Source organism: Penaeus japonicus, unplaced genomic scaffold, assembly GCF_977035675.1.
Source record: "Penaeus japonicus unplaced genomic scaffold, GWHDUDI00000001_assembly GWHDUDI00000038, whole genome shotgun sequence".
Taxonomy (NCBI): domain Eukaryota; kingdom Metazoa; phylum Arthropoda; class Malacostraca; order Decapoda; family Penaeidae; genus Penaeus; species Penaeus japonicus.
The window spans coordinates 3,175,064-3,197,642 of NW_028234440.1; the positions used below are offsets into that span (position 1 = coordinate 3,175,064).

The following is a 22,579-nucleotide window of genomic DNA, read 5'->3' on the forward strand; positions in this document are numbered from 1 at the left end:
AAGGAAGACACATATTTGGTAATTCAATAATAAGCAGCACATTGCCACTACTAATAATTTTGGTGTAAATGGTTTGTTTTTGATTTATTGAAAGTAAAATTTCAAGGTAAACTGTGTGTAGATGCCTCTTCTTCTATACCATTTATGTTGTAAATGAAGAGTAACATGTACAGAGTTCATGACAACAAATGTAGAAGAAAGGTATGAATGAGACTGAATATCTAGACACACAAGAGATGTATTTGACGTGTTTCGATGGAGGTCTTTCTCAAAAATATATAAGTGAAAATACAGAACGAATATATATATATCAAATGAGAGCTGAAGGTTCACCTGACTTTCCTGACCTGTTTGTAGTTATCCGCATAATTGATGCTGCTGCAACCTTGGATAGTTTAAATCTTTCTGACGCGGTGTTCATGTTTTCTTTTGACGCGATGTATGCAGCTTCCATAACTTTGCGTCTTTGCTTTTACAATCCTTTGCTGACGATTTTTGCTTCCTTCCAATCTGGTAGATGTCCCACCTCATCTACGTGTGCCACCATGGCGATAGAAGTCCTGTGATGATGGATGTATGCTCGATGCTCGCTTATCCTGGTGTTGAAACCATGTCCTATTTTGCCGTAATACGCTTTTCCACATGTACTGCATGGAATACAGTAAACGGCACTGTCGGTGTTGCTTGTGAGCGGTTTCTTGTGTCTTGCCAAACCTCTTATGTTTAAGTCGGACGTGTTTGCTATGTTCACGGTAGTACCTAAGTACCTGCTGATAGTCTTGGAGATGTTAAACTGAGGCAGTATCAAGAAACCTGAGGGTGCTGCACAATCGTTTCTTGCTCTGGTTATGATGTTCTCCGCTTTCTTTTTGAGGTTTATCAAGAAACCTCTGGGGTATTGGTGTTTTATGAAAGAGTTTATAATGTATTTGATTTCATCCTCTTGTTATAGGCCACAGTGGCCACTTGGCATTGTACCATTGTCACTGTGATGGACATTAGTCGATGCTCTCCCAGCTGTTGTGAAACCTCTCTATAGCTTGCCCAAGGGTGAGGTATGATAGATGCAGCCCCAAAGTAATCACATATTAGTCTTGATTTATGTGATATGAGTGTTTTCCCCACAATTTCCTTAGTTTACATCATAACCTCCAAATCCATTAAGACTGATTTTATTGCCATTATTCATGTGATATGGAAATTGCAAAGAAGAAATAGTCTTAAGATTGTTGTTTTTCAAAATGATAGGCGTTGATTTTACATATTAACCCATTGAGTACGGGTGTCATGACATACATGACGTAGGAGCTTTGGCCTGACGACGGGCGTCATGACGTACACGACGTTCGGGGATTTTGGATCACTGTGCTATTTTATTTTGCTATGAAAAAGGAATGAGTGATGATGGCTACTGCAGTCCTAATTACTATAATTACCGTAATATCGTGCAAGCTTAACGTCCAAAACCTAGATGGCACCACTTTTTTCTAGCACCAGCAGGTGAGAGAGCCTTGAATGGCACCCATCCACGGTCTCTAGCATGCACTGTCTCTATAGAGCGATGGCACACACTAAGTTGATGAACCCTTGCTCTAAAGTACCGCCGATGAAGGATGTGCAGGCAGAACGAGAAGAGGAAGGTGACTCAATCCATACCCAGTGTCTAAAATGTGCTCCTGTGCCAATATGGATGTCTTTCACTGTGGCACTCACAGTCACAAGCACAGGTTTCATTCCTCTTCCCTACCTCTTCTTGTTATCTTTATTGTAGGTGGTTATATGTTTCGTATTCGTTCATGACAGCACAAAAATACGAAAAAATAAAGTTGCCTTTTGTCCTCCCATAAAACAGCAATTCTTCTATCACATTGAGTATAAAGAAAATAATGAGCTAATATGGATAATATACTACAATTTTAGTCAACTGCAGCACTGATAGAGCCTGTCATACGGCACATATAAGTCTCTAAACTCAATAAAACACACACAAAAATAAAACACAAAAACCGCTCTAGTTTTACAATGAATGACTGAAAGAGATTTGGATGCTTCAAATTATATTGCTTCAAGTGGTCTCTCTTTAAAATAAAACCTATCCTGGAGGCTGGGCAAGCAAATTTATCTCCGTCTGCAATGGGTTAATGTAAGGGTTTTGTTTAGGTATTACAACTTCCGGTGGTAAAACCTTTTGCTGGAGGAACTGTTTTATGAATTCCTAGACACTTCTAAACACTTTTCTTCCATGTTTCTTGTCATGAATTGCTAAATGATTAGACTGGTTCCTTATTTGAAGATAGATTATGTGTGATTCATTGGGAAAAACCTAAACTAGGAAGCAGTGACATCTTGGAGGTCTTGCCATTTGAATGACTAACTTTTGATGCTAGGGAAATTAATTTTTAATATTTCACCCCCCTCAGTAAGATGTATTTTGTATCAACAGGTAATGAAGTAACAAGAGAAGAAAGTGCAACAAGATTTTTGTGCTGCCAATAAAAGTCTGGTAAGTATTTCATTTAATGTTCTGCTATTGCATTTTCTGATAGGATTTCCCTTATGTTAAAGTGTCTGCTACTGAAAACCAAGTAAAATATTTTCATTTGAGGTTGATATTTTTTAGAAAATATATGTGATTAACCCTATGGCAATGGTGCGTCACTCGTGTGACACCGCTAAATTCCCGATGCCGAGGCGTCATGCCAGTGTGACGTTTCCAATGCAATATTGCAATGGCCCAGCATAGGGGTTTTCGCATAGTGCGTGCCCCGTTGGGAAAGGGTTAAGTGCAAATGCTAGACTTAGAATTGATTAACAAATGTCTTCCAGTTTGAGTGAGAATTCATTAAAGAGTTCACAGAATATGGAAATGAATATCGTAGCAGAATGAGTACTCAAATCCTGTTTGTTTTTTTTAAGTGAGAAATCTGATGAATTAGATATTTTACCAGTACAAAATCTAAGATTTTTGGAATGATGATAAAAGGCCGATTTGAGGGCTGCGGCAAGTCTCAGTTCGAGTTCCCGTTCGGTTGAACTCACTGGATGAGCTCATTAAACAGTCCGGTGACTAATTCGATGAAGCTTTGATCTTATCTGACCAACATTTAGTAGAACAAATTGGTAGTGTGTATTATGTGAATATCAATTACTTTCAATTAGCAATTGATTTACTTTGTTCTCAAGGAAGTCATGAATGGATGTTTTCATTCATTATATTTAGACTGTGTGTGTATATGTATATGTATATGTATATGTATATGTATATGTATATGTATATGTATATGTATATGTATATGTATATGTATATGTATATGTATATGTATATGTATATGTATATGTATATGTATATGTATATGTATAAATGCAGTAATTTATAATATAAAACCCACAAAACAGATAGTTGGTGAGTTTTTGATATTCAACATAAAATATACAAGTAAATGAAAGGAAATATGCTTATAAATTTTGGACATCCCTTGTTCAAGACAAGCTTTTCTATTTTCAGGCTATGAAGTGAGAGGAAAACTAAGGTGTATTAAGGTTTTTGAGCAAAAGTTTGGTAAGTGGCTTCATATGCTGTACTTGACTGTAATATGTAGTGGATATGTAGGTTAGGAAAATGTTATTTCCTTAAGACATTCTCCATTACTGTCTTTCCTTTACTGATAATGAATGAAATGTTGTATATAAAGTTATCAGCTTGACTAAATATAGCTTTTAGAATTTGAGACAAAATTTGAATAGCTGTAAACAATGTTTATTTTAAATGGATGAGAAAATACTGAAGTATCCACAGTAAAATAAATAGGAATGAGTAATTATTTTTGAGAATTAGGGTTAAGTTATTTATATCTAAAAAATCACTAAATCATATGAACAATGTAGTTTGTGAAAATAACAAAATATCTGAAATATCTTTGGAATGATGATAAAAGGCCGATTTGAGGGCTGCGGCAAGTCTTGGTTTGAGTTCCCATTCGGTTGAACTCACTGGATGAGCTCATTAAACAGCCCGGTGACTAATTCGATGAAGCTTTGATCTTATCTGACCAACATTTAGTAGAACAAATTGGTAGTGTGTGTTATGTGAATATCAACTATTTTCAATTTGCAATAGATTTACTTTGTTCTCATACGTATATGTATACATATACATATATATATGTTAAGTTTATACATATACAAATATAGATATATACATATATATTAGCGCTGTAATTTATAGCAATTGATTCGTTGTTGATATTTATCATAATCAACTAGAGTAAATAAAATGAGTTATGTATGTAAATTGCTAAAATGTAATATTTGACATTGCTTGTTCAGAACCGGCTTTTCTATTTTCAGGTTATGAAGTGACAGGAAAGCAAGGTGTTTTGAGGTTTTTGAGCAGTTCACAGAAGTTGGGTAAGTGTCTTCATATACTATAACATGTGTGGATTAGAATTGGTTAGAAGGAAATTGTTTTCACAAGTGATTCTCTATTATTATTATTATTTTTTTTTTAATACTTACATGAATAAAATGTTACATAATAAGTTGATGGTGTAATAATCTACTTGACTAAGCATACCCATTAAGATTTTATTTGTGTAACTTCAGACAAAAGGTATGAACAGTGTAGTACAAAGTTTATTCTAACCCATTCATGCCGGATGACGTGCTGACACGTTTCGTGGTTTTCGCGTCAGACGCCGCCGACGAGATATCTGGCCAAGGCCGGTGCTCGGGGTGAGCGAGCGGGCAGCCCAGGCTCGCGGCCCGAGCGTCCGAGAATCTCGAAGTGTTCGGATGATGCGTTCGAAAACCTCGGTATAGCGACCGTGCAAAGCCGGAATGGCCCCGGCGTGAATGGGTTAAATGAACGAGAAATCACTGAAGAGTCCACAGAAAATGAAATAAGAAATGTTTGGTTATTTTTGAGAATCTGGAATAGTTGAGTTATATTATGAAGTTTAAGAATTATGAACTATGCGAACTATGTAGTTAGTGAGAATAACAAAATATATGAAATGAAGTCTTTGGGGTGATGATAAAAGGCCGATTTGAGGGTTGCGGCAAGTCTCGGTTCGAGTTCCCGTTCGGTTGAACTCACTGGATGAGCTCATTAAACAGCCCGGTGACTAATTCGTTGAAGCTTTGATCTTATCTGACCTTTATATATCAGGAAATTGGGTGATGTGTGCTACATGAAAGTTGATATATCCAATAATTGATAAATCTCTTAACGTCTCCAGATACAAGTTGAATGCAGAATTAGAATGCGGGGAAGTCCCAACCTGAGCTTCAGCGATGGTTCCGCAAGTCGTGTCATATATCCCTCCTCAAAAGTGACCTGGTAAGAGAGAACAAGTATCTCATTGCCATAGTTTTTTTTTTCAGTGTTTTTTTTGTGTGTGTTTACTAATCATGACACCAGATACAAGCAAATAGAGGATACTTTCATATATGTGAAGGAATCTAGAGGTAAAGCATTCTGAACCTTGCTCTGATGGTGTGATGCTTCATGTGAACAAAGGCATTTAAAAAAGAGGAGTTATTTGTTTTAGACCAAATTAGATATTTTAGAAATTTAATGTGTGTGAAGACCAAAGAAAAAAAAAAAGTAAAAGATGCAAGGTGAATATACTTGTATTTATCTATTTTTTAATGGATGCATTAAATTATTAGATGCAATTTTTTATTTTCTTGATTGGTTGGGAATAAGAATCTAATTTGAATACTGATCATACATTTATAATAAAGAAAAAATTGCCATGAAAATATTGCAATCTTCTTAGGTGTCATTTTGCATGTTCAGTGTCCATCAAGCTAGCCACAAATTTAAGTTAGTGTTTAAATTCTAATTATCTCATAGATGGAAGTGACTCACTGTTGGTGGAGGCAGTATTAACCCTCTCTGGACGGGTGGTACACTACTGTACCGCTCATTCAAAAGCCTAGTGGCCGGGAGGCACAATATTGTGCCAGCCATTTAATTGATTTAGGCCTAAGCGTTCGAAAGCCCCGGCATTGTTACATTCAAGGCTAGAATGCCCCCGTCGTGAGTGGGTTAATATTGAGGATTGTGCATCCAATAGCCCAACTGACCTCTTCAGAAGTGTAAAAAAATATTTGTTTTCCAGGTATTTGTGGCTGCTGATTTTGAGCAAATTTTTCCGCTGCATAGGGGTGTTCGTGGCATATGATGCTGTCAGATCTATTCACGTAGTGTACTTCTTGCTCCTGGTTACTTTACTGTAAGTATAACCTCATTTGTGATGAATTTTTTAACTTCTTGTTGCTTACGCTTGTTGCTTACGTAAGTTTCATTCTTTTGATAATTTATTTGTTTTCATATGCAAGAATCTAGCTATTGTAACTCTTTGGTGTTATAATGAAGATTATTGCAGGTCTATGAAATTGTGTGTTATAGCTTGATTAATCTCCGTGCATTTTTTCATAATTTTTTTTTTTCTTTTAAATAGTTGTACCCATCTAATTGCATGAATTCACAGAATATTTAAGTGAGGTCCAACATTAAATATTTTATATATTAAGTTATTGATGCCCTGATAAATGGTTATGGTGAGATGGTTCCAAAGAAGACTGTTTATAAATGGACTGCTTATGTTATGTGTCAAAACCAAGAAGCCAAAGATGACTGTCACGAAAGATGGCCAACAGTGTGATTGGGTGATGAAAACGATTAGCAAAATCAGAAAATGGTTGAGAAAGACCACCAGAATACAGTATTGAGGACACATTTCAGTGGCATCTTTGCAAAGCATTTTGAAAAACAGATTGGGCGTTGCAAACTGTCTTCTGTGGTGGGTCCCAAATCTTGTGGTGGTGACAAGACCCAGTTTGTCAATTTGGACCTGAAGTCAGTCAGAACAGTGGCTTCTACAAGATGCAAAGGGACAAAACTAATACTAAGAGGAAAGAACTAGTGCAAAGGTTATGAAAGTTGGCCTACATGATTCACAGTGCATGTTCCTAGTAGACTTCCAAAAGTATTTAAAATTTGGTAACCTCATGGCAACATGTGTCATCATGGCAGACATATGACCAGGAAAGCCCCTGATTGAGTACTGTTTCATTCTGACAATGCACAGACCCATTTGTCTCATCTTGTGAGAACAACTTTGTGAATTTCATTGGAAAATTGTTAAGCATCCACTGAACTGCCAGATATATATATATATATATATATATATATATATATATATATATATATATAATATATATATATATATATATATATATATATATATATATATATATATATTTTATCTATATTCTTCAACCTTTTTAAACACCTGTAATTTATAGCATGAAGATTTGATGAACAATGATTCATGACACTGTTTTTGAAGACCATAATTTTCTCTAAAATAATGTTATCATTATAGAGCAGTATCTGGTACATGCATCTCTATCTAGAGACAATTTATATTTCTTATGATTTAACCCATTGGTCGCGGTATTAAAAAAAGGTGTATGCAGTAGGATGGCAGGTTTACATTGTCTGGCATGGTGCCATCCGCATCTACGACTGATACTACCTTGGTAGCAAATCAAACCATCCGATGCTAATGGGTTAAGGAAAGTTATTGGAGTTGCCTAAATCTGCTTACTAAATGATTGTTAACTTCTAAAGACAGCAATACTTTTGGTTTGACATCCCCACATTTGCATAATTTTTCAAGTTTCACCAATGCCAATATTGGTCTTTGGCAATTCAAGAGCTTGAGTTTACACACCAGAAAATGTATTCTATACAGTGGAGCAACAGACTTAAAAGTTAATGCTGTCATTCCTCAAAGTTGAAAAAATCATTTCAGTTACCCCTTACATAGGAAGGAAAGTGAAAATAAGTTACCTTGTATATAAAACACATGCAATTCTTGCAGATATATTGCAAAAGAGTGGATGTGGCTAGATGTAGTTTAAACAGAAAAAGAAAAAAGAAAAAAAAAAAAAAACACATGAAGCATAAGAGACCTTTTCTCATAGCAAACCTGGAAATATTTATCCAGATGTATAAATAGTAAGACAACATTGGTATGCCAGAAAGTGACTAGAGTGCAAGTGTATTGTGTGGGGAAGGGGAGATGAAAGGATGGAGGGGAGGGGTTTACCTGCATGGAATGTGCCATACAAAACGGAAATTGTTATTTTACACCTATGTTTCATTCACAAGAAAAAGAAAACGAGACAAGGAACATAATTGTCTGAGTGGTTGAGGGAGGAAAGCCTACAAGGGGATGATTATGATGAATAAGTACATACAGACCCAAGAGTGCCTTGATTGTGGTGAATAGGATATTATGTTAGGGGTTTATGGAACTTGAGAAATATGTGACTGCAGATTTATCATAAGTTTTACTGTTGCTACTGCATGCTAAAATGGCCTAGAAACCACTCCTCTTCTAAAATCAAGTTAGCGTAATTGTTTCATGTACAATGATGGTCTTATAGTAATTCACACTAAGTATATTCACAGTTTGTAATCAGACTTGTTCTTTAGTTTGACATTGTCAAAGTTGTGGGCTTAAAAATTTTCTAGGTTCTCATTTCCCAAGTGGTTGAAATTTTATCCAGAAATAAAAATGTATGCATATAATATAAGACCCCTAATTACATGGTGTACCAAGTGCAAATAGTAAGAGTTAAGGGGGGATTTCGCCGATACGACCTCAAATTTTCATTTTTTTTTTTTTATTGAAAACTTCATGTTTGAACGTCATCGGATCAAAGCCGATACATGGCCAGACGCATAATGCATTCCCTTCCCCGTAGTGTCGGTTTAAAGGGCTGGCTCTTTAAACGCGTAGTAGTGCTGACACGCCCCCTTCTTGTCAATTCTTTGTTTTTTTTGCATTTATTACTGTTTTTCTGCTGTTTTTTCGATTTACTTTTTGAGTGATGGTGAGGTACGATAACTTGGGCTGTTGCTGGCGAGTGGCGACGCCAGAGCGGCGAGTGAGGCCTTGCTGGAGAGATGACATGTGTGTATACAAGCTCCTGCCAACGCATATTTGCGTATTTATCATAGTTATCTTCGTTCTTGACTTATATTGATTGACAATGCCACGTGCTAGTTCAAAACGAAAGGCTGTCAGTGAAAGGAATCGTGAAAGGATAAAAAAAAAAGGTGGAAAAGGGAAGAAGCAAACTCAGCTGATGACGACGCGGTCGCTGGCCCCTCCACCCCATCCCCCGCACCCACCCCTGACTTCTCGTCGCCACATGAGAGCCATGCCACAACTGCAAGCTATAGACACAGCTTGTTGCCATCTCAAAAGGCCCCCCCCCAAAAAAAAAGAAAGTCGGCACCTGGCCCAGATTACCAGCGTGGTAATTTTTAATCTCGAATACCTTTTCCTGGCATCAATGAGGTGGATGGGCTCCACTGATACCCAATGAATATGTTATTATCATATTAGAGATATATAACACATCAATAAAGTGTTATATATTCTAAAATGATAATAACAGGGGACCAAGAACCTTGTAACGTGAGCAGTTTCTCCTAGGCTAGATTCTGAGAGGCTATACAGGTGACAGAAGTTATGTAATATGGCCTCAAACTGCCTAAATAATCACTGGCAGGCTTCCCAGGAATGGTTGAATAGTTAAATTATGTATATACTTAGATTTGATACATTTTGGAGTGGATTTTATCAAGCATTGTATATGTTCACATAAAACATCGATTTTCTCAAAACTTGTTTTTTAGATACAAAATGTTAAACTACTCTGTCAGTAATTGACTGATTTAAAAGAAAATTCAGCACCATAATCATCACGTTTGTCCAAACTTTCCCCGGTATTATCAAACAATAATTGCTTCAAATAAATTTATGGCGAATTTTTATATATGATTTTTTTTACGAAAAAAGAAAGGCAAAGTTTTCTTTTTGAATCAAATTTGTCATAAAAGATACGTGTACAAAAATACCGACAAAGATAATTTATTGTGTCTACTATATGTGGTTAAAAGGAAATTGCCATGCCATTCATACTTTCGATGTTTTTTGGGATTTTTTCTGTCTTCTGCAATCACCAAAAATAGATGCACCGCACAAAAACTATGGCAGCTATCATAGTCATATTAATAGTATAAATGCATTGCATACAAATACACATAATGTAAAAAAATTAATCAGCTAGATGAAATAGGAAAGATGGGAGGGCCCGAAAACCGTTAGTGGGATCGAACATTCGAAATCCCCCCTTAAGAGTATGGCATTATATTCTCCAAATCCTTTCTAATCAGGAGAGCAATCTTTATACATAAAACACAAGCTTTATTAGGGTTAAAGTTCCATTGAGTTATGTGGAAGATAGTTAGCTGTTTGTTATTGTATTGACATCCCTTCATCCTTGCGACAGTGGATCATACATTCGTTATTCGTTAGTGTGGGAAGGAGGGAAGGAGGGCGATGGAAATTGATGATGTATGTTGATGCAGCATTTAAAGAGTATGAGGATTTACTTTGCTATTTGAGTGTTTCATTTTTACTTTATTTTTGTTATTAATCTGTCCTTGGAAATTTTAGTGATTTACGAGTGAACAAGAAGCTGCTGGTCCTTCACATAGAATAAGACTGAAGAGACTGGAGAAGTGGGCATAAAATCATAGCAGAATGGATAGTTATTTCATTATCTGCACTGCAGCAAAGTACAGCCATTGTTTTGCCTTTTAGAATATCACTTTTTTGTGTCAAACTTTAAAGTGGAAAAGAAATTGGTTTCAAAGTTACTGCATTTTGAAAGTAAAACAATTATTTTTATTATATGAGAGACATTGTTATTAGGGTCTTTTATATACAGTCCAATACCTGCCAATTTTTACCTTTTGGGCACACAAGAAAAAAAGAGAAAAAAAACTTTAATATTTATTTTGGCAGGACTGAACATTAGACTTCCACCATGGCTCAGGAAGTCAGCGAGGTAAGACGCAATAAACGACTAAGGAGCCAGACAAGGAAAATCATAATGAATGTCTACAATTATTTCCGAGACCAGGACGAACAAGAAAGTGAGACTGATGTGGACCTAAGAATTGCTGCTGCTACGGGGATCTCTGTCCGGTCCCTTCACACGATAAAACAGCAGCACAGAAGAGGTGGAATAAAATCTCCACCCCCTAGGACCAGGATATCACCAGTGTTAGGATCATTGGATGATTTTGCGAAAGACTCCATAAGACAAGAGATATTCTCGTTTTATGAGAGGGATGAAATTCCGACGGTGGAGGCTCTGCTGAAAAGGGTGAAGGAGCCACCAGTAAACTTCTCCGGAGCTTATTCATCACTTTACAGGGTTGTGAAACAGCTTGGGTTCCGTTATAAGAGGATAGAGGGTGGCAGATACATTTTATTGGAAAGAAGTGATGTGGCTGCAGCAAGAAATAAATACCTTAGAGTTATTAGTGGAAACCGGAAATCTCGTAGACCAAGACCAGAAATATATTTAGATGAAACTTGGATAAATGAGAATGAATGTTTGACCAGGGGTTTGAAAGTGAATGGATTTTCTGGACCAAAACTTAAAAAAAAGAAAGGTGCTAGATATTTTATTATGCATGCTGGTGGAGAGGATGGATTTGTACCTGGTGCTTTATTTTTTCAGTCAAAAACTGATACAGAGTATGTTATAAATCACACACGTTTCCAGACTTGGTTTGAGAGACAGTTGCTCCCAAACATTCCAGCTCATTCTCTGATAGTGATGGATAATGCATGGTATCATTCGAAAATCTTGAATAAAGCACCAGCCAGCAATTCCAATAAATGTGAAATTATCCAGTGGCTAACAGAGCACAACATTGCTCATGATCCTACCCATACCAAATTTGAACTTCTCCATCTTGCCAATTGCCACAGAAATAAGCAAGTGTATGAAATTGACGAAGTAGCACTAAATGCTGGTCATGAAGTACTTCGACTTCCTCTCTATCACTGCCAGTTTAACCCAATGGAATTTATTTGGACACAGGTGAAGAATGATGTGAAAAAGAATATTGCAAAAGATAGTCAGACATTAGATATGTTTCATGAATTAACAAAAGATGCAATAGACAGAATAACCGCAGAAGACTGGAAGAAAGCGTTGCAATACACAAGACAAGTGGAGCAGGAACTTATAAGGAAGGAAGAAGCATTTGATTATCAAACGGAAAACTTTGTAATAAATGATGATAGTAGTGATTCCGATACTGATGAATGACTTAATCAGTTATGTTAACCCCTTAATGACAGAGGATGTTTTGCCATGGCTTGGCTGGAAAGCTGAGGCAGTGGCAGGCTGCTGCTTCTTTTTACGAATATCCCATAGCATTAGCCCTTTGCATTTTGAAATACCCTGTTGAGATGTCCAGGCAGAACTAAAACTGCCCTCTTGTTAACAGGTTGATATAGTAAACTAGATAACTGATATTGCCAATTTTGTTTTTTACCCTATTATGTGATACGAGATGAATGTAATACAAATGGTTGGAGTTGAAGACTTCTTTTTTGAATGATACTATTTTTTTTTTTTTTTATGAACAAATGTGAACTAAACAAAAAGGACACTGAGTATTGAGCAAATTTGGTAGAAAATTTTGGTTTGTTTATGCTATAAATATCCCATAGTATTTTGGAAGTAGTTGATAATTTACATAGACCGTACAGCAATCAGTTGAGTGTCAATCACCTTGAAGCAGCTAATGTCATCTCATGTCGTCTGATGTCAGCTCACATATGCCAGTGCTATATGAACCATGTGTTGTATAAGCTACACATGCTTTGCAAGGTCCCCTTTGCTCAGATGATTTAAAATTATGATCAAGTTAAACAATGAAGAAATTTATGTATTAGGTACCTAATAACATCATGTACCAAGTGGAATGTTCTCTGAATACTCTGTTCAGTAGAGCAACTTGGATGTATAACCTTTTATAGAATTTGGTTTCAAAAGTTCTATCCTGTGGAAGGATAGTCTACTTTTCAATGTATCAGTATACCTTCATGCTGGCCACAGTGTGTATTAAATGCATTGTTCCCAGAGTAGCATTATTTTTAAGGCCATAGTCTTGTCTTCTCTTCTTTTTTGTATGACTATAATTTTAGCATGAATCTATTTTAATTGAATATTTCAGCATACTTATTGACAGTATTTTGGCTAAGAATAAAATGAGTCAAAATAGGGGGGAAGAAAGGAGGGATGGAAGGAGGGTGATAGGGAGGTAGGGAAGAAAGAAGAGAGGGAAGAAGGGAGGTAGGAAGGGAAGAAAGAAGTAAGGGAGGGAACACAGGAGGGAGGGAGCACAGGAGGATGAAGGGAAGAAAGGAGTGGGGTAGTTTTTTTTATATTTATGCAACTGGTACACTGTTATTAGGGTCCCACATATGCAGCCCAGTACCTATTTTTGTACACATTTACGGCAGACAACATGAAGATAGTCTTTTGTGCGAGTGACACGCCATGCTGTATCTGAATGTTATTTGTTATAGCAGTGTATGGATGTTGCAATAAACCCATAGCTGAGAGTTATTACTGAATATAGGAAGTCCTGTGTTGGGAGTAGGCATTATTTGAATATTTATTTTGGCAGGAGCGACCATTAGACTTCCACCATGGCTCAGGAAATCAACAAGGCAAAACGCCATCCACCACTAAGGAGCCAGACAAAGCAAATAATGATGAATGTCTACAATTATTTCCGACAACAAGATGAGCGGGAAAGTGAGACCGATGTGGACTTGAGGGTTGGCTCTGCGACTGGAATATCCGCCAAGACCTTTCTTAAGATAAAGTGTCAGCACAAAAAGGGAGTGATAAAATCTCCGGCCCGCAAGAAAGGGATAACACCATTGTGGAAGACCAGGGTGGCACCAGTGATAGGTTCATTGGACGATTTTGCCAAAGATTACATAAGACGGGAGATCTTCTCTTTCTATGAGAGGGGTGAAATTCCAAAAGCAGAGACTCTGCTGAAAAGGCTGAAGGGGCCACCGGTAAACTTCTCTGGTTCCTGTACCTCGCTTTACAAGGTCGTGAAGCAACTCGGATTCCGTTTTAGGAAAGTGGAAGGTGGTGGGTACATTTATGTGGAGAGAAGTGATGTTTCTGCAGCAAGAGATAGATATCTGAGAGTTATTGGTGGAAACCGGAAATCTAGGAGCCCAAGACCAGAAATATATTTAGATGAAACTTGGATAAATGAGAATGAATGTTTAACCAGGGGTTTGAAAAGTGATGAATCTGTAGGAGCAAAAATGGAAGCAAGGAAAGGGGCTAGTTGTTTTATTATGCATGCTGGTGGAGAAGATGGATTTGTGCCTGGTGCTTTATTTTTTCAGTCAAAAACTGATAAGAAAGAGTTAGATATAAATCACACATGTTTCCAGACTTGGTTTGAGACACAGTTGCTTCCAAACATTCCAGCTCATTCTCTAATAGTGATGGATAATGCATGGTATCATTCGAAAATCTTGAATAAAGCACCAACCAGCAATTCCAATAAATGTGAAATTATCCAGTGGCTAACAGAGCACAACATTGCTCATGATCCTACCCATACCAAATTTGAACTTCTCCATCTTGCCAATTGCCACAGAAATAAGCAAGTGTATGAAATTGACGAAGTAGCACTAAATGCTGGTCATGAAGTACTTCGACTTCCTCTCTATCACTGCCAGTTTAACCCTATGGAATTTATTTGGACACAGGTGAAGAATGATGTGAAAAAGAATATTGCAAAAGATAGTCAGACATTAGATATGTTTCATGAATTAACAAAAGATGCAATAAACAGAATAACTGCAGAAGACTGGAAGAAATCTCTACATCTTGCAACAGAAGCTGAAGAGGAGTTCAAAAGGAAGGCAGTAGCATTTGATCATCAGATAGAAAAGTTTGTGATAAGAGAAGATGACAGTAGTGAATCGGATATTGACTGAGGTAATGTTTTTATTTATATAGTAAACAACATACTTCTCTAATTTTGATTATTACCCTCAGCAATGTTGGTTCTGGTTACCATATTGATAGTTGATTCATCTGCTTTTGTAATTAGATCTAGATCTTCACAATCAGCTATATTATGTGAAATACTGTATCTGATTTTTATGAGAATATTCTTGAGGTATGAGATGACTGTGCATATACATAAAACATCTATATATTGCTAACAAAACTTGCAATTTTCATTAACCCATTCATGTTGGGGCTGTTTCGGCTCTAAATGGTCGGAATGCCGGGGTATTCGAACGCATAACCCTTGGGATTCTCGTGCGCTCTAGCCACAAGCAAGTGCTGTATGCCCGTTCATCCGGCGCGCCGGCTTTGACTAAATATCTTGTCTCCGGCGTCTGACCCAAAAAACACTGAACGTGATAGCAAATCAACTGGTGCGAATGGGTTAATGGAAACAGAAAAGTCTTGAAATAACAGCACAGTCAAAGCAAGGTAGTCCGTGGTGCTGTGTCAATAACATGTGATGACATGTCATTGTGGCTGTTCCCCTGAACCTTTTACCTCTCCTCAGCCTATGAGTTTTATCAGTTATGATATGGAATATATGTAGTATATATTTGTGGGGTTGGATCACTTTTGCACTGCATTTTGTTCAAAATACAAACTAGTTATTCATTCAATTGTGTAACTGATGTATCATACCAAATGCTAATTAGTATCACTTTGCTAATATTTCATGAATAGACTAATATATCATACCATAAGTCTAGTAGATGATAAAAAACAACAACATATAGTAAGTTGACCAAGTATTATTTGTAGACACTACATATTTGTCATTCATAGTGAAAAAAACAACAAACTCAGCAGTTGTATATGTCTTGACACTTTTCTGGAATGGGTTAAATTGTTGCTAAACAAGAATCATTACCAAAATATGCATGCATTTGAAGAGGGGACATTTCATGAGTACAACGTTTATTCCAGTACAGGAAATGAGTAATATTCAGGTGTAAAACATAAAAGTACATCTCAAAGAAACTACCAAATATGGAGAACAGGACCATGAATAAAGCCAGTGCAATATTAAAATATAATGGTACAATTTCAAAGAACAGCACCATGTTTTACAAAAAGAAGAAAGGAAACGAAAAGAAAAGGAACAAGAAAAAGCAAAACAAAAAATGATTTGATCATACAGAGATGCTTATAAGAGACAAGAGGAGTACATATGAAACAAGCAAGGAAAATTGGAAAACAGTCCCCGTCCAAACTGTCAGTTAGTGCTTGGTGGACACAAGTGTTAAGTTCATCATAGGATGCTTTCCTCTAAACCAATGGACTGCCTGTGCCTGTATTTGGTAGAAATTACCAAACTGTCCAGTGGTGTCAATAAGCTATACAGCATTTTCTTTCTTTCAACTGAGTAGCTACTTGTGATACCTCATTCAAGCCTACCAACCACATACTGGCTACTCAGCAGTGTTACCAACAATGCAGCCATGTCTAAACCACTTTGACTAGTAAAAGCATAACCAGCGGGGCACTTCCTGATAAAACACTTTTATTAACTATATTTGATATTTTGCTTGCCAACTTTGACCTCATATGAAAGCTCAAGATACGTAGCTTCTTACCGATGGTAATGACTATTAGTGTCTCAGTAAAGGGTGTAGGATCACTGCTGAGGCATATCTTCTTGTATTGGTATTATTTAGTACGAGATTAATACCAAGATTATGATAAACTACTGATTCAATTATTTGATTAATTTTAACTAATATATTGGAAATGGTATTAATACACATGGTGAGTGTCACATATATATATATATATATATATATATATATATATATATATATATAATATATATATATATATATATAATATATATATATATATATATATATATATAAATTTAACTATATTTTCTATGATTTTTCAGTTGGAACTACTGCTAATGCAAAAAATTTAAAAAAGTGAAATGGGGATTAATTCAGCAGTAGTCTTGATTGGTCTGGGCCTGTATGATCAGCTTCTGCAGTTTAGACAAAATTTACATTTTTGACTTGAATTGGAATGTTTGGGAAATAAACCTGTTTGTTATGTACTATTAGCATTTAATAGGGAAAATATTTTATGCATATTTTCATATACATTTGCAGTAAAAGATTGAATAAAGGGATGGTGCCAGGTAGTAAAGTTCACATCTCTTTTTTATAATATGTGGAAATACCCATTTCTCATTTCACATTGCATTGCGTTCAGAAGGATGACTGGAGAGAATATGCATATATGTATTTAAAATTGAGAAAGGGATAGCAAGAGCAGACATATGCAGACAACATTCTCTTATATTCTGATAGAGATAAATTTTGAAAATTGTTTGACTTTCTGGAAAAAGAGATTTATCTGAATTCTTTGTTTGTGTCTGTTGCTTTTGTTTGTAATAATTTTATTTAATTAATTTTATTGACTTGATCGGCAATCAACTTTCTTTTTTTTCGGCTTGAGCGGAGGGTTAGATGTAATGTCTGACATTTATTGTTTTGAGGTGAAAAGAGAGTTGATGGTATTTAGTATTTAGGTGCACATGTACTGTTAAATGATTTTTATCTCCTAATAGAATAACATCAACTCTCTTTTCATCCTTCTAGGTGCTGACCAAGCAGGCAGGGATGGTCCTAATTGTCTTGGCCTTCATGTCGTGTTCCAAGCAAAGATGCAGTTGAGCAGACTCTAATGGACAAAAGTTTGTGAAAGTTGTAACGCAAAGTCAGTAGTCAAGGTACTTTAAAGGCAGTGACAGAACCAGTTGATAGACAGAACAAGAACCGTGAAGCGTGGCTATGATAATGGTGTGGTTGGGCAGGAAGTTGGAGACAGGCAGAAACTAATTTGTTAAGAAAAAAATCTTGTAGTTTTGCAAGGCATAGTTAAGTTCAGTAACTAGCTGGGAGAAGTTATAAGAAAAAAAAAATCCAAGTTGTCAGGAAAAAGATTAACATATTGTCGGCAAAATGTCGGTTCGAGAGGGAACTCGAAGGAAGAAGATATCGGTTCTTCACATGCTTGGGACGTGGGAGGGCAAGATTGATGGTTGTAATTGCCCGTCTTGCAAGGAGTGGGAGGCCAGAGAAAAGACTCAAGGTGCAGCCCTGAAGAGCCCAGCTAAGACTGCAAAAAATACCAAACCCATTGCAAAGAAAGTAAGCATTAAAGTGAAAACAACCAAAGTGATGGTGGAGAAGGAAGATAGTGCATTGCTGGAGAAAAAGATAACTCCGAAGCAGCAAACATTTTTGAAGAATGTCTCTCCAGTAAAGGGAGTGAAAGTAGAACCAGGATTGACCAAACTCCCTTTGAATAGTAGGAATAGTGATTGCAGCTTTCCTAGTGAGGTGATTGATTCAAAGGTGGATGGAGACAAATATATTAAAAGTATATCTGTGGATAACCTGCAGTGTGGAAAGAAAAGTGTAGACCTTTTGCCAGGAGAGTGTAACAGTGTGAGTTCAGAAGGAGTAGACTTGTTTATGGACAGAGTTGAAAAAGTCAGTGAAAGTTGTAACTCTCAGTCAGTAGAGGAACCAGACTGTAATTACAAGACTGGTAGTCAAGGTACTTTAGAGGCAGGGGCAGAGCCAGTTGATAGACAGAACAAGGACCTGAAGCGTAGCTATGATGACAATGGGGTAGGACAGAAAGTTGGAGACAGACAGAAACTAATTCGTGAGGAAACAATTCTCGTAGATCCACAACAAATAAAGCAAGAACCAGAAGAGTACTTCTCGGATGAAGATGATGTCAGTAGATACGGAAGGCAGTGCGTCGACGGCATCAAGAGTGAATCACGGATGAGTAAGAGGGCTAGGATGGTCACTTCCGAAATAGAAAATATCTATGCCAAACCTCGCATGGTCTTCACTGGTAGAGGTGTGGTAAGGAAATTTGAACCGGGGGTAGATAAAACCCCAAAGTCACGAAGAGGAAGAAAGCCAAATAAAGGAATTGTTCCTGTTAAGGTCAAACAAGAACCAAAAGACCATGTTGAAACAGGTGAGGAGGAAGAACGATGTGAATTAGATCAGTTACAGAGAGCCTTGTCTGAGGCTGCTGCAGGTATTAGTGATGTGGGAGATTTCATGGATGATCTTCATGACTTTGGTCAGACTAAAGAAGGTAAGCAGAAGAGGAAGGCCCCCAAAATATTTAAAAGAGTTGAAAGTGATGGTGATAAGTATGTGGAATGCAGTATGTGTTTCAAAATGTTAAAAGAATCTTCAATGAAACAGCATTATAAGACTCATACTGGTGAGAAACCCCATACATGTGATGAGTGTGATGCTAGGTTCACAAGGAAGGGAGATGTTGAGAGACACAAAAGGTTAGTTCACAAAAATCAAAAGCCGTTCAAGTGCAGGAAGTGTAGTAGGGAGTTTTCCGATAGAAAGAATTTGAAGAGTCACTTGCAAAACCACGACAAAGCTATTTATTTTGCTTGTGACACATGTGGGTTTAAGTTTGGTAAGAGGGAATACTATGAAAACCACATCAGGTACATTCACCCTCTGCCAAATGGACAGATGCCTGTGTTCTCTGAAGGGGAAGAAGATCTAGCCTCAAAGCAGTTGAAAGAACTTGAGATGGAGGAAAACAAAGAGAAGGAAAGGGAAAGAGAAAGAGTTACTCTCAGTGAAAATTTACACTTAGATAATATTGATGAAGAGGAGGAGGATGAAGATGATGAAGACGAAGAGGATAAAGCAATGGAAATAACGGTTACTGAAGGTGAAGAGCAGAATGCCACTTCAAATAGAAAAATATGTATAAAGAAGGAAGAGATAAGTGAAAATATTGAAAATGTAAATACAAGGAGAGAAAATGATGACTTTGAAAGCCCTTTCCCTCACATGGACTCAACCAAAAATTGTAAAAAAGAGATAGCTGTTGATGCAACTGGATCATTAAGAGGCCCTCAAGTGGGAACTGATGTGAGAGTGTCCAGAGGAACCCTGAGCTTTACCCAAACCGTTCCAGATACAGATACCCAGGATGAGGAACTTGTAAACAAAGTTATCGCTGCTGCAGTTAGTCAAGCAGCAAACACAATCGAGAGCCTCCAAACAGCAGCTGGAGCAAATTTGTCTGGAAATGAAATTAATGAATTTGATGACGATGATGATGAGGAGGAAGAGGAAGAAGAGGAGGAGGAGGAAGAAGAGTTAATGGAAGAAACTGATGCTATACAGGAAATATTGGATTCCCCAAACTTTGACCTAGTACCTATGCCACAGGTTCAGAAACCAGCTGAACAACAAACTGAAATTCACATCAATGCCTCTGTAGGTGGACAGAAGAAAAAATTCATCATCCAAGTTCCTCCAGGGAGCAACTTCAACGTACAAACACCAGACGGCATGGAAATGATTGTGACGATGGTGAATCAACTGTGTCCTGGGAAGGGCGAGTTGGATGGGCCGGTGGAAGTGGTTATGCACAACACAAATCTGCGGACAGTTGGTCTGGAATGAACCTGAAAGACCCCTAAGTTGTGCAAAATATTTTTTTTGTTAATTTATGTGAATAATTTTGTATATCTTGAGGAAAAAATGAGAGTTATTGTAGATAATATGGTATACAAGAAATCAAAGAAAATATATTATAAAAGTTACTCAAGTAATATTGAAGATTTATTGATCTTCTACAAAATATAATGTATATTTAGTACTCCATTGTTTCTTATAGGAACTTGTTTTGCCAAGTGGTATTAATAGATCTTGAAAGTTATTTGTAAATATGGCTTTAATTATGTGTATGATCCCATGCATATGTTTCATGTTAAAGAATAAATGTTAATTTCTGTAAAGTTTTGTTTGATGACCGTTAACTCCTCTAGCAAAAAAGCGAATTGATGATAAAATACTCTTACTTCAGACTTGAGGATGCACAAGAATAGTAATGAATAACATTACACTTATTCTATTTCTTATGATTAAAATCAGATAGATACTTGTTGGAAATTCTAGATCCCAAGAAATTTAAATATATTGGATGAACTGAAACATGAAAGTAGCAGGAGTGGAACCTGTTGCTCAAGAAAATATCCCAGTGATATTAGAACCTTATCTATTCCTATTCACCTGACTTTATTAGTTTTCAGTTTAACCCATTCACGCCGGGGCAGTTCCGGCTTTGCACGGTCGCAATACCGGGGTTCTCGAACGCATAAGCCTAACGCCTCGAGATTCTTGGGCGCACAAGCCGCAAGCCTCGGTTGCCCGCTCGCTCTACCCGAGCACGCGGCTTCCCCTCATAGCGCGTCCAGGGCGTCTGACGCGAAAACCACAATACGTGCTATCACGTCAACCGGCGTGAATGGGTTAAGAAAGCCTTAAGTATACTGATCCTAACCTCTCGGTTTTTGACACGGCTAATGTGTAAGTGGTATCCTCAGATTAATTTGAAAAGTAATTAGTTCTCAAATTTGGCATGGATGACCAACTCAACTCAAAATAACTCATAGACCATCTCCTTTTTGAGTAATGAGAAAAAAGCATATATGAAAAACATATTGGTTTGAAATATACATCATAAACATAGTTTGAGGAAATCATAGAATGTAGGTGACATTTTCCTGTGACCTTTATTTCTAATGAACAGAATTTTGAGATTATGTAAGAAGAATATACGTCAACATTCATCTTTCCAATTCCTTTCTACTTTTGCATTTACTCCTCTCACTGAAGAGCTTTCCAGTGTTTGGTATGGTGCTAGATAATACACAAGTATCTCTCTCCATTGTTAAGACTTAACAGACGGGTGGGTAGGCATGTGCCCGCATTCGCGCCCCAGTTGCCGGGCGGCACAGTATTGTGCCAGCCATTCAATTGATTTAGGCCTAATAATTCGAATGCCCCGGCATTTGGACATTCAAGGCTAGAATTCCCCCGTCGGGGATGGGTTTAATGTGCAACATGAAAATGCACTCAGTTTTTTAAATTCTTTTATAGCTCTTGAAACTTGTATTTCATAAACATGGTAATATTATTTTTTTGTCATTTTTATTGTGTTTTTGAGAAACTAAAAGAAAGAGTCTGGACAAAAGTGAAGAAAGAAAAGACCAGTCCCATCTCGATTGATCAAAATTTTAAGGGAAATGCAGTAAGAAGAAGAAAAATAGAAAGGGAAACAAGGTATTTGATTTCAAAATAAGCAGTCTTGTATCATTTACAGTCACCATCTATGAGTGAAAATATGTATATGCAGCAATTTAGTGTAGAGGACAAACATTTATTTTGTATTTTTATGGCATACTCCTTAGGTAAAATAATTTTATTTGTTTATTTATTTATCTTTTGAAGTTTGAATATCTTTCATTCCTGTGAGGATAGTGAATTCTGCTCATCACTCTTTCATTCATAAAACTTAGAGAATGCAAAACTTATTTAAGAAAAATATAACTTAGTTTATGTTCTGAAAAAAAGGGAAAAAAATTAAGCTGCACATGCTCAAGATGTAATTTTTGATCAGTGAAAATTATGAATGAGCTCATTTTATTCAGAAAGACAGGTTAAAGATATAGCACCTTATTTCTAATATTTACACAGTAAAAGTGAAAGTATTA

The 22,579-nt window shown here is 36.7% G+C and overlaps 1 protein-coding gene across 11 annotated transcripts in view; it reads left to right on the forward strand.

Moving 5' to 3' along the window:
* Positions 1-22,579, forward strand: part of LOC122267664 (proton-coupled zinc antiporter SLC30A5) — a 35,023-nt gene that overhangs the window by 1,851 nt on the left and 10,593 nt on the right. For 5 of the 11 annotated variants that reach the window (XR_015190683.1, XM_043037762.2, XM_043037768.2 and 2 more), the window contains exons 2-6: positions 2,444-2,503; positions 3,506-3,559; positions 4,348-4,407; positions 5,238-5,338; positions 6,126-6,239. Coding sequence is in view for 10 of the 11 variants with exons in the window: in XM_043037762.2 (XP_042893696.2) it covers positions 5,262-5,338; positions 6,126-6,239 (191 nt within the window). In the remaining variant the exon portion in view is untranslated. Of the gene's footprint in view, positions 1-2,443; positions 2,504-3,505; positions 3,560-4,347; positions 4,408-5,237; positions 5,339-6,125; positions 6,240-13,588; positions 14,938-17,609; positions 20,822-22,579 lie in introns of those variants that run through there. The other 6 variants (XM_043037765.2, XM_043037766.2, XM_086532910.1 and 3 more) reach the window with 4 other exon arrangements.